This window comes from Polypterus senegalus, chromosome 14, assembly GCF_016835505.1.
Source record: "Polypterus senegalus isolate Bchr_013 chromosome 14, ASM1683550v1, whole genome shotgun sequence".
Lineage (NCBI taxonomy): Eukaryota > Metazoa > Chordata > Cladistia > Polypteriformes > Polypteridae > Polypterus > Polypterus senegalus.
The window spans coordinates 62,199,610-62,213,037 of record NC_053167.1 but is presented as its reverse complement, the minus strand read 5'-3'; the positions used below and the strand labels follow the sequence as shown (position 1 = coordinate 62,213,037).

The window sequence follows — 13,428 nt, the reverse complement described above, 5'->3', positions numbered from 1 at the left end:
TCTATTTTTTATCTGTGGGAATGTATAGTTATATTTTTACTTATGTTTATGTGTATGCGGACTGCTCCAAGGTTAAATTGGCAATGCACCAAGACCACCCTTTCCAAAGGGTCTCTGTATATTATTTTGCTCCACACCAGAGTACAATTGGCGTGTTCACATCTAACTAAACAAACCAGAGTTTGAAATAATTTGGTCCAAACAAACTAGGTGTAAAAACGCCTTAATTATGTATAGAACCTGACAAAATCACGTGATAATGGTAGCAGGTTGGGTACAATGGCACTGGCTTTGTTTGAATTCTCAAGTGTGTGTAGAATTTTCATGTTCTCCCCATGTTTACAAGGTTTTTCCAGATACTTTGTTTACTCTCATATGAGCAGGTTAAGTTAATTGATTGCCTTTTGATACAGATTGGCACCCTATTAACTTGATTATTAATGCAATTATAGGTACAGAATCTATGATGGATTAACTTGGAATGTCATATTTGTATTCATGGCACCAAGAGCCTATTCTGTTAGTCACTTCCTGCTGGTATTATAAAAGTCGATGGTGCATGGTAAAATGGTCTGTTGTTTCACAGTGGCTCAGTACAAGTAACAAGGCCAATTTTTTAAACTGTTGTATGATATTTCTTAAAAAGGGACAATTTTTTAAAGAAGGTCAAGCACACAGTTTTGAAAAGTTAACTTTATTTTTTTTTTAAGAGCGAAGAAGGGGCATTTAAAATGATAAACACCAAATGAAAAGAAAAATGAAATAAATCTTTTGTATGCCTTTCTATCTATCTATCTATCTATCTATCTATCTATCTATCTATCTATCTATCTATCTATCAGGGTGACTCTTTGTTAAACCTAAGAACAAAAGAACAGGAAGCTGAATTGACAAGGCAAACTCTTGCTTCTCTCAATGAAATGAGAATACGGTTTCCAGGAAAAACAGATGAAGAGGCAGAGTTGATTTTGGATGATGTAAGTAACTGTGGATATTTTACTAATCTACTTAAATTAAACTCACTAAGAAAATAAATAAAGTTTAAGTGTTTTCTTTTTTTTACACAAGAGCATAACTTTTACTCAGAGGAGACTATTTTGTTCTTCAGGCTTAATTGATCAGATAATAGCCACATTATCCAAATATGCATGGGAAAGGCGCTACATAAATAAAATGTATTATTATTATTCTTTTATGTCATTCCTATAATATTTACATTTGTTTCCACCTTTTTATTTTTTGTAATGACCTCTGTTTTTTGAGATGTTCAGCTTTTTTTTTACTTTTTTGTCTGTTCTGCACACTAAGGACTTCATTTCAACCCTCAGATCATATCCTATCCATTTGTGAATCATGTAAAAACGGCCAAACCAATTTGCACAAAATGTTGCATATAGCTTGCTATTGGTCCAACTTAAAGTATGGGCTATATATCTTTTCAAAAAATGTCATTAGGGAGTGGAATTGTAATTGGAGTGGGGGCAACTACATTGCTCCAAAATGGCTGAGCCAAAAACCTCATAAACTGTGTTATCATTCCAAAAAGGTTTTGCCATTGGTAAGTAATGATTTGACACCCAGCCAGTGGCAGGCCGGACATTTCACACCTAGGCCTTCAGTGATATAATACAATACAATACAATTTTTTTTGTACCGCACAAAATCACACAAGAAGTGCAGCGATGGGCTTTAACAGGCCCTGCCTTTTGACAGCCACCCCACCTTGACTCTCCAAGAAGACAAGGAAAAATTCCCCAAAAAACTCTTGTAGGGAAAAAAATGGAAAAAACCCATGGTTTATCTCCCTAGAAGCCATACCCCTAGCATTGCGGTAAATGGTGCCAAAGATAGTTCTTAAAATGGTGTCAATAGAAAATAGCATTGAAGTTGTAGAAAATACCAAATGAATTCATGTGAAAGCTAGTAATGATAAATTGTAGATCTGGACATGCTGTTATAGAAACTGATGTGACAAAGAAAAAATAAAACAAGCAGAATGTTAAAAAAGGAAGTCCAGACAGGAACAAAATTATAAGGCAAAACTGGAAAATCCAAAGATGAATCCAGAGGACAATAACAGAAAAAAATAGAAAAAGAAATTCCGAAACACTAACCTAGAGGAGCACTAGATGGGTAGCTTCAAAGGTAACACACACAGTCCTGAACTCTTCTATCCTTCCATCATTCCACATTGCAGTGCAACAGACACAGATGGGAGGGACCAATGTTTATAGTTATGACACAGGAAAGCATCATGGGCAGAGCCCCAGGTCATTTCTAACAAGAAGCAGCTTGCAGAATCATGTTCATAAAATGAACAGATAAAGAGAATTATCATAAGTCCCAAAATTAAAAAATGGTTATTTGGTGTGCTGATTTTTGAGGATCCGAGATAATGAAGGATTCTGAATGCTTTTGTTGCACTGAAAATGTCATTGCTCATTAACCTTTTTTGGAGATCAAAATCTATAGTAAATATGAAACAATTAAAATCAATATAATGTTTCCTTGGCATGCATTTTCTTTTACTTACATTTAGTTTTGACTGCAAAATTACAAAGCCTTTTTGGATATATTTTACTTTTATCACACCAATTATTGCTGGATTATAACATTTTTCTCTCTTGTCAACACTCTAGCTTCTACAGTTTATTATTATCTTTATTAATCCTCATATACATTGTCACTGTTAATACCTTATTTAGTGAAATAACTGCTCATAACAGGATCCTGTACTAAGATCATACATGTTCTCCCACAATCAGTCAATGTAAATCCTATATTCACCTACTTGCAATCTTCTAACAGACTTCATTGTTTTTTTGATCTCATTTTTTTGACTTTGAAATCCAAATATCATATACATGAAAAAAGCAAAATACTTGTTTTGTTTCAGTTGCCAAAAGGGAATAGCATGCATTTTCAGACATACCTGTATAGTCAATCAGTTACTTACAGCATATTCTGTAGGGGAAATGTAACTTACAGAGAGAGAGATTTAAGACATGTTAAATTATAATAATATAATAGTTAACCCATTCACTAAGAACATACTAAAAGTGTTATATTAATTGCAGCAGTTGCAAAATATTCTAGATTGCTTATTAAGCAGGTAGACTGTTGTAAGGATGAAGAAGCTTCTCTCCCTGTTCTGAATTTTGAAGTCAAGTTTCTTCTCCCCCATGGCAGCACCTGAAAGCAGCTGTTCAAATAGTGTGCATATCCTTTGCAGCCCTGACTGCTTTACTTTTTGCCTCTGAGTTCAAACTGATCTCAAAGGCCTGATCATCACTCTTCACAGAGAACAGACTCTAAGCTGATTATTTTCGTCAGCTTACTCACAGGGGAGTACCCCTCCAACCCCACACCAGACCAGGAATTAGAAGGTCAGTATGCTGTATGTGAGACACCTGTAGTAATTTGACACAATCCTGGGGGATACATCAATGTACTAAAGCCTCTTAACCAGATAGCTGCACTGTTGATAGATACAGAGAGCATTTTCATTGAAGTTAAAGACATTTCCAACATAGTTCCTTCATGCTTAAAAGTACTAAACTTTTTGCTTGCTTTTGGAGAGCAGTGTTTGTACCTGGTCAGTGTTTCTTATATTTTTAAGAGCGGTGTTTTTGTTTTATGATTCTGGCAGCAATTCTCCAGCCTCTTGGCATCTGTCTCAAATGTAGTAGATTCAGTTATGTGGGGTGTTATTTGCTGATCTTTTTGGTGTTTAGTTGTTTTCCAAGCCTCAGGAGAAAATAATGAATTAGAGTGCCCACTGTGCTCTTGCTATTTGTTGTGTTGATGTACAGACCACTGTTACGGTGGAAAACTATTCTCCACAGTATGCAATCGGTGTCCACCTGTAGCTCCTCCAGTTTGTTGTAGGTGATGTCATTAACCCAGAAAAAAGAACTCTTCCAAGAGGCCAAAATGGCTACAAGTAGTGCATAACAAAGTCACATGCACATAATATCCAGAATGGTGTTGTTGGTATGTTTAAGAGGGCAACTCAATTGTGTTGTAAGACAGCCATAAAATATTCCAAGCATTTAGCTATTAGATTTAATACTATTGGCAGTATTAAAAAAAGTTTTTACAAGATGTTGCTTTTATGAAAATTGACTCGTTTCTGAATTGTTCCCACATAGTGAAACAATATGTGTCTAAAGGGAGTGATATGTTGGCAGAAAATACCAAAGACCTCCCCAAATTGTTCCCTCAGGACCTGATAGTCTTGCTTGGCTTCTTCTGTTTCTGTATTTGATATTGAGAAATGCAGAGAAAACACTTTGTGTTGTTTAAATTGACCCTTATATTTCTGTTATAAACCATATTTGGACAGCTGTCCACTGTCTTAGTATGCTTTCTGTCTATTTGTCTGTCAGCCTGTCACATCTATCTATTAATCAATTAAACGTGTTTGTGTAATAGGATTAGGTGATCTCTTAGCCGTTTTGGTAAATATGTAAATTGTTTACAGTTGTAAGATATATATAGCATAATCCTAGCTACAGTATGTCTCTATAATTCTGCCATGCAGAAACACTCAATATGCAGTACATTGTTACATGTTAACCCCATCTCAGTTGTCACTTAGGATGGGAGAGAACCTCAAAGGCATACTGCATTTCTATTGCTCTGCTAAATTCATCTGCTTATTCAGCAGCAATATTTACTCTCTGTTCTAAGTGGGCAGATACAAAGCTGCTTTGTGCTGCAGGATAAAGACAGAGAAACCTTATGATTGAGCACAGGGTTACATAACAGGTGGTACACTCTGTTTGACAAGGCTTAGGCTTACCATCCATCATATGACATGCTGTATACAGTATTACGATATGTGAAAAAAATCGGAGAAAGAGACTACAATACACTATAATGTAACTATATTAAATATAAATTATATCTTTCTTTTTACAGTAGAATTTGTTCACTTTTTGTTATACTAGCATCCATTTTTATTGATTCACATTAATGATGAATAACTGCTTAAGGAAATTCAAGTATACAAAGAATGTCTTTTAAGGATGTTTCTTATGGACCACAATAAAGCTGAAGTTTCTGTTATGAAGACGTAGCATGGGGTGATTTTAAAATTAATGGTAATTTATCAGTTTGAAATTGTGATGTTTCACCTTATGAAGGAGGTTTTCAGGTATGGATTTACTTTGCAATGCGGAGAGAACCCATATGATAAAGTATATGAATGACAGATTAGACATTGCTGTAGTTGATAATTGTTGTAGCTGAACTTACATGCCAGTACAGATGTAATAAACCAATTAAAATATACGTAATGGCTGAATTGTGCTGCCAATGAAGAGATGAGAGTCTTCAGAAAGTTTGTGATTAAATGCTGAAATCTTCTCCAATCATTTGCTAATAATGCAGAAATTTATTTATAACACCTCATTGAGAAATAAAGTCCAGTTGTTCATTATCTTAAAAGGAGATTTTGTAAAAGATACTTTCTTGCTAATAATTTTGGTACAATTCCTTGAAATGTAACTAAAAATGCGTAATTTATATTTATATTCAAAAATAAAGTGAGCATTCATTTCTTTTCCAACTAGATCCTTGACAACTGGAAATACCATAAGCCAAAAGTCGCCTCCTACTGGCTAGTGAAGTTAGATTCAACTAAACAGAGAAAGGTATGTAACTGCTAATGGCTCTTGTTATTTTTCATTATTCATTATCTACTGTATCAATTAAATTAAATTACCCAATATTTCATTGCAAATATGATTTTTAAATACCCTTGGTTAATACTCTCTTGACCTGCATATATTTTTGGCCATGTTCAATTATTTAGCTACTACACTATAGTTTTTTGGCCTTTCACATTGGTATTCATTTATCAGATGTTTAAATAAAACATTCAAGCTTTTGTCATTGCATTAGATTCTTGTAAATTTTGTTTAAATTAAATTAATTCACACCAATTTTTATATTTGAATGAATCTGAAATAATACTAAAGCTGATGCATGAAAATACAGTATGCCCTCAGTTAGCGTAACTCATTATCCGCTAATACAAGAAATCCCATACAGTGATTTATGCCTTGGGAGATTTGTGCAGCCAGTCTGGAACGGACATCACAGTACAGTAGTAAAGAGAAAGGGGAAAAGTAACAACCAGACAGAAACTTAAGTTACTTCATGTTAATCACAAAAGTTTTAGAATTATTTTGAAAAATGTTATGTTTGAACACCACACTTTAAAAATTTGAATAAATAAAATACTGAAAGACCTACAAACTATGAACTATAAAACAGTTTTTTGGTTTAATATAAGAGGATAAGAAATTTGACAAATGAGAGTAGACCATCCAGTCCATCAAGCCCGTTTGTTGAGCTAATAACTAAGCTGCCCCAATATCTCATCCTGATTCTTCTTGAAGTTTAAGGTTTCCGCTTCAACTACATGTCTCAGTAGTTTGTTCCAAAGCGCCACAACTCTTTGTGTAAAAAAGTGCTTCCTGGTTTCAGTCTTAAATGCACTTCCCCTTCATTTTCAGTGATGTCCTATAGTACATACCTGTAATTCACCCTTAAGCTGAAAGAATGTTTCTGAATTTATTTTATCTATGTCTTTGAGGATTTTAAATACATGGATTAGGTCACCACATAGTCTCCTCTGCTTGACTAAGCAGGTTTAATTATCTGAACCTAACGTTATCTAACGTTTTAGATAAAGTGAAATGTAAGCCTCACTTTACAGCATTCATTTCTAAGTCTTCATCGTCATTAACTTCTGAGTCTTCAAGTTTCATACTGAATCATGGGCAGGTGAAAAGAGACACTAGTAGCATCAGGCTGAAGGTATTAATCAACCCCAAAATAAGAACCAGTTCATTGCTCGTAACACCAATTAGCCCCACCAGTAATTCTGTAAGGAAACCCAGAATGTAATCCATGCACTCGTAGGAGGTCAACTGTTTTGCTCTCTGGTATTATTCCAAGTAGCATTAGTGTGGCTTATATAATTTATTTTTTTGGAGGATGAGGGGCTATGCCTGTGTATAACCAGACATAATAACTATATGTCTTTGGAGGATTTATTTAATTTCATATGAAAAAGCATGAGACACAGAATATGCAATTTCAAAATGGGTTGACATGGCATAATTGACAAAAAAACTTACTAGTATTTATATTGATTTTTAATTTTGCAACCCACAGAAATGTGAGAGGAAAACCAGAGAACCCAGAGAAAAACCTGAACAGGCAGTATAAAACATGCAGACTACACACAGACAGTGTTCAGGCTGAGTGAAACTTGTAGTTAATATTAAATATTATGGGCTATGCGTACTTGGGGGCAATTCTATAGAATAAGAATAGACAAATACTGATATTTTATGTGCAGACATTGCACCAGTAAATAATTAGTCTGTTATCTTTTTGGCAGCCCGTTTCACATTCTTGGAGCTTCTTTGGAAAAATCTTTACATGGATAAATGTTTAAGAAATATTTGAAGACTCTCATTTGGTGAAATTCTGTATAACATATTAGCTATTAGATTTTTTTTACCAAGGAATTATAACTAGCTTCCATGTTGTTCTGATATCTTGACTTGCATTTCATATATGGAATACATTAAGTACATACATATATTTTCATACAGGATTCTTCCAACGCAGGGTTAGGGGTTGGGAACAATGCCTTTGCTGGCAGCCCTAGGCACAAGGCAGGAAACGGGCACTCTGACCACAGAGCTAGTCATACAGACACATACATCTAAACCAGTGTTTCTCAGCTACTTTTCAGTCATAGGTCGAAGTCAATAGGTCACAAGCACATGAGATTTATTCATGGTATAATCTGCCTGAACCCCGCCACCATCACTTAATTAATCAACAGAGCTGTGCAAGATATTTTACTCTGTTTCATTCAACAAGTGCTCACTTCATAATTGCACCTGATTCCAAAAAGGCTGCACTTTAATTTTATTTCTTGTTTGTAATCGCGGTCATTTCTGACTTTGGGTTGGTCAGAGATAAGTGTGATTAAAAACAAGATAAATAAATTGCACTTGCAGTCGATCCCCTAGCTCTTGTGTGTGTGTGTTGAGGTAGGAATTATACCCTGAACAAGCCAATATCTGAAGCGCCTGTTTTTTTCCCTCTCATGTGCACGCGACACAGCAAAATGAGCAGAGTAACTTTAAATAGATTTAAATAGACTGTGACTTTAAATAGATTGAAGGTGGGGCCCTCACATAAAACAAGTACAGTGTAACAGTACTCACAAGTATGCTTAGAAAAACTGCCTATATTTTAAGTTGAAATTGAACAAACACTACTTGGTAGACTAACATTGGGAGAACATGCAGCAGTCAGGCTCTGGGTATGGTAATTGAGCCCATTATGCTTCAGAGTATTACTAAACATAACATCAAGTCCTTCATCAAATGTGTCATTCTCAACAGAGTCAAAACTGTGATCAGAACCTGATTCAAGCTTTCTGCTTAGCTGTCACAAAAGCCATTTATTTTTTGTCTTTTGCCCATAACTATGACACGTAATATGACTGAAGAGTCATCATTAGATTAGATAGATAGATAGATAGATAGATAGATAGATAGATAGATAGATAGATAGATAGATAGATACTTTATTAATCCCAAGGGGAAATTCACATACTCCAGCAGCAGCATACTGATAAAGAACAATATTAAATTAAAGAGTGATAACAATGAAGGTATAACAGACAGACAATAATTTTGTATAATGTTAGCATTTACTCCCCCGGGTGGAACTGAAGAGTCGCATAGTGTGGGGGAGGAACGATCTCCTCAGTCTGAAGTCTGTCACTGAAGCTACCCCTCTGTCTGGAGATGATCCTGTTCAGTAGATGCAGTGGATTCTCCATGACAGACAGGAGCCTGCTGAGCACCCATCGCTCTGCCACGGATGTCAAACTGTCCAGTTATGTGCCTACAATAGAGCCTGCCTTCCTCACCAGTTTGTCCAGGAAACTCATCTGTCCATTCTGTAGGTGGCTTAAAGTAGGTAAAATCTTTGCTAAAAGCGTATTCACTCAGTTGTGATGTGCTGCTTGCCTTGGGGTATACCTTCGTAAATTGCATATTTTAATAATGACAGAGAGCAGACAGCATGAAAACTCATGATTTATTGGAAATAAGACACCCTTTGGTATGTAAAAATACCATTATTCGTTTTGCTTGACTTTTTTTTTTTTTGCAATATACACAAACAACTTTGAAATATGACAGTGTCCTGCCATGAATAAGGAGTTAATAAACATGATCAGATAGGTGAATATTAGATTAGCCCACCAACTGGTTACTTTGTTTGTCTGTCAATTTTGTGTCCTGTTTGTAAAATGTACGTTCACAAGGAGCTGCACTTTCTCTGAGAGAGGAAAGTGTGCAGGGTAGTGACAACTGTGTGCAGAATGCTGATCTATTTTGTGGTACCCATAATACCGCAGTCGTTCAAACAGGAACAATTGAGAGTAGATATTTTTTCATGGCAGCATTTTGGGAGCAAGGAAAATACCATGGCCAGCACAGAAAAGGTAGAGATCTCCAATAATCAGAAGTTTCCCCAGCCTAATAGTGAACTGCATAAGCAAGCAATTGCAAGGAACTGTATGAACACGCTATTTTTGAAACTTTTTAAAAATAAGAACTTTTTAATTAATATTTGAAAAATAATATAATCAGCATCAAAGACTTGACTTAATTTGCTAATATAATATGTGTGTGTATTTGATAGTGTGTGCATGTACATTTAATATTTGTTCAATGGTTCAATGAATTCAGCACAAATACAAGCTTAATCTGCCTGTTATGCTCACTCAAAGAAATGAAATTAACCCACGGGCTCTAAGCCTGACAAATGCAATCATATTCAAAGCAACGATTCACCTGAACCAAATCCTTGCAGCTGAAATTAAATTGAAGTTTGATGTCTGCTCAACTGTATTTTACATACATGGCTTTCTGAAGTTTGTGGCCTTAGCCGATGGAATATACTCAGACAAGAATTGATGTTTTGTCATCTGAAGTGCTTTGGGATATGCATGTAGATAAAGTGTACAATGGAAATTTCATTTGTGTTGGTGTGGTATAGAATGTGCTTGTGGAGTGAAGCTGTTGCCTTTTTGTTAAAGTATTTGCCAGAGTGCAAACTATTAATATTAATGAAGGAGTTCAAATGACGTTACCGTGGCTATTATTAGGTCTGATGTATAGCTGTCTACTTTTTTGTTAAGGACTGTGCCATTCTCTTAATAAGTAGGCAGGGGTCAATTTAACCTCAAGGCAGGCAGTGAATCTATGCCATCCTTCACACTCGAAGGGCTCACAGTTTTCTGTCGGAAATATCATTAAACCTTGCATCCCTGCTGAACATCAGCTTTCAAGTATTCATAGTAGGTTGAAGATTCACAGACATTGAAAATGCCCTGAAGCAAATGTGTAAAAGGAAAAAAAAAAACCTTTATCAAGCACGAACCATTAATGCTCTTTGCCAGGTCTGTTTATTTTTGTAAATGTACTGTTTTGGGGCATATGTAGTCAGTAATTAAAGTCCAAAATAACCATGCTCATTTTCAGTTGTCATCAGGAATTTCCTCTTTGCAGAGTCAGCATAATTACATTCGATTTGTCTGCTGCTTCACACTGTGAAGGTGCAAGCCTACCAGAAAGTCTCAAAACTTTATTCCCATACTGACTTTCAATTATAAAAAAGCCAGCTGTTTCTGGAGGTTGTTTCTCCCACAAACACCTGCAAAAGTGCTTAATGTTCCTTTTGAATATCCCATCTAGGTTTTGGACATAGTGAGAACAAACATACGCTCAGTTCTTCAGAGAATCTGGAAGGAGCCTGACATTGACAACTTGCATTTATATCGCCTTTTTAACCGTGTCTTTAATCGCCTACTCTGGAGCCATGGCCAAGGACTTTGGAACTGTTTCTCTAATTCTGGGTAGGCTGGATAAAGTAAAAAGAGTTTTTTTTTCCCTTTTCTTTTTTCCTTAATGAGTACCACAGCACACTATATGATTTTTACAAAAGGAAAGTCTATATTTATGGTTATTGAGGGACTTATGACTAAGACAGATGGTAAATTACTGCTCTTTTTTAATAGTGGGTTGCTTTATTCTATCCTCTATAAAAAATATAAAATTTCTTGCACATATCAGGTGCCTTTCATTTGGTCTAACACGCAGAATAATCTGGCCAAGCCATTCTTCTATCTCTCTCCCCCTCTCTCTCATGTTAAAATGTTTAGCATAATTCAGTTATATTTTTGATTTAACATGTATTATTGTGTTATACTTAGATGGATCAATAAGATACAATTACACATTTTCAGCAGTCATCTTGAATAATGAAAACAATTATTTAAAAACTGGAAATTCAATATGTTTCATAACCGCTTGTGTGTTTATAACTGGCTATGTTTCTAAGGTTACTTTAAGTTAGTATACTGTGGAGCCAAATTAAGTGTCATAAATTAGAGAGAAGGTTCAAGCCAAGGAAATCATTCCTCCTCCTGCGCCAATGGTGCCGCACCCTCAAGTTAAACGAAGGGCCTACCCTTCCAGAAAATATAAACTGTTTTAATGGTAACACGCTAGATATTCTGATACTATAGGAAATATTAAAAAAAGTTTAAACGATGACTTTTCTAAGTACAATTAGTGAACTTATAGAGTATATTTCCAAAAGTATTGCATCTGGGGATGACTGGATAGCAAATAGAACCTAGTAAGATTTTTTAATACGCAGTCATCATCTCCCATGTTACTACAGATGCACATACAGAGTCACTAGAACTTGTAACTCTTGGAATAAAAATGTAACATTTGTCCCTGCTAATTGATATTTAACATTTGAACATACTGTTACATTGTCAAACCTTCTTATTCCAATTCAGGGTTGCATTTGGCCAAAGCCTATCCTAAAAGCATTGGATGCAAGGCAGGGACCATACGGTCACCAATCTACCATTGGGTCTTATTTCCTATTCTTAAATTATCTTTATAGTTTAAAAACTGAAAACCTTTAACCATTTTTGTTAGCCCGCAGGTTTGTTCTAACATGACTCTTGCTTTTATTAAATATAGTTGAGGCAATTGTAAGTTGTTGAGAAACAATCCTTATACTTCTGTGCATTGATACAGGCTGCCTTTTACTTAAGCAAAATGAAAGCATGTAAATTTCTTGAGTTGTTACTGCATAGATGAGGAGCTTAGGGGTTTATGCTTGCCTCTGCCCTGTCATTAAGAGCTCGAAATTTCTGAGAGCTCACTTGTAGAGCCTTGCACCTGTGCTGCTCAACATAATTAACTAAATCTGTCATGAGCCTGTAGTGTTTTCAACTGAGTGTTCATCTCACTTGAACTGTGCAAAAGTGTCTGAGGATTAGCACAAGTTCTGTAAGCCATATGGTGCCCATTTTAATAAGCTTCAGTTCTAAATGCAGTAAACAGCTCATTACTGTTCAGCTTGTTTCATGGATTTTATTAATTTTTAAAGGATGTCACCTGCATTTTGTTCAGTTTCCCTTCCCGTCATCTTTTAGAAATTATTTTATTTCTGAATATTATCTACTATATACATGCCTGTCAATTTCTCTCTCTCGCTCAATAATAATAATAATTATTATAATAATAATAGTGAACTTACCCAGAATCTTTTTGAGATGTCATATATAACATTTTCTGGATATGAATAAAACATTCATGTTTTTCTATTTTTTGTGACAATAGTACATCCTGGGAGACGATTTTCAGCAAAAGCACAGAGGTAGTTACTCCTGAAGAACTCCAGTGCTGTCAACGTCTAGTTCAGCTTTGCAGAGACTGCCTTTTAGTAGTTTACAAGTTTGTAGCTGATTCCAGAGGTTCCTTGACTGGACTAAGTCCAGAATGGGATGACACAAGGTATGACTTCTTTTGTAATTTTGTAACTGTAAAGAGTGTGAATATGCATACTTGTGATGGAAAATTTGAACGTGTAACATTTATTAATATTTGTATACTGAGTATATGTACCCAGCGCAATCAAAATATATTGATCTAGCAGAACAACTATTGTTTACGTGCCTGTGGAGTGCAGCACGTCAAGATTCTGATAAATTAGGCTTGGACTACCAAGAAGGGATGTCAAAGCCAAAAGGCTATGTTGTGCTAATAAAACCACAATGACCTTATGTGTTTTCCAAGCATTCCAGAGTTCCCTGGCAAGATTCACTGAGAAGTAATAATGGAGAAAACTAAACTATAAAAACATAGTAGAAATATTAGACCCTGGGAAATATCTTTTTTTTTTTTTAATTTTTCCTTTGCCCTCGATCATATTTCATAATGAAGTATTCACATGTAGCTGCGGTACGTTCTCCCGGTATACTGTATAATGCCTCGAGTGCTTGGTATTATGTTA

The 13,428-nt window shown here is 35.4% G+C and overlaps 1 protein-coding gene and 1 long non-coding RNA gene across 4 annotated transcripts in view; one reads left to right on the top strand and one right to left on the bottom strand.

Moving 5' to 3' along the window:
• The window catches only part of LOC120514760, a 67,126-nt gene extending 54,317 nt beyond the window's left edge, over positions 1-12,809 (bottom strand). Inside the window, exon 1 of the long non-coding RNA XR_005630515.1 lies at positions 12,673-12,809. This is a non-coding gene — a long non-coding RNA (uncharacterized LOC120514760). The remainder of the gene's footprint in view (positions 1-12,672) is intronic.
• The window catches only part of ttll7 (tubulin tyrosine ligase-like family, member 7), a 254,532-nt gene that overhangs the window by 225,433 nt on the left and 15,671 nt on the right, over positions 1-13,428 (top strand). For all 3 annotated transcript variants that reach the window (XM_039735295.1, XM_039735293.1, XM_039735294.1), the window contains 4 exons: positions 843-977; positions 5,577-5,657; positions 10,806-10,966; positions 12,756-12,929. In XM_039735295.1, coding sequence (XP_039591229.1) covers positions 843-977; positions 5,577-5,657; positions 10,806-10,966; positions 12,756-12,929 — 551 coding nt within the window. The remainder of the gene's footprint in view (positions 1-842; positions 978-5,576; positions 5,658-10,805; positions 10,967-12,755; positions 12,930-13,428) is intronic.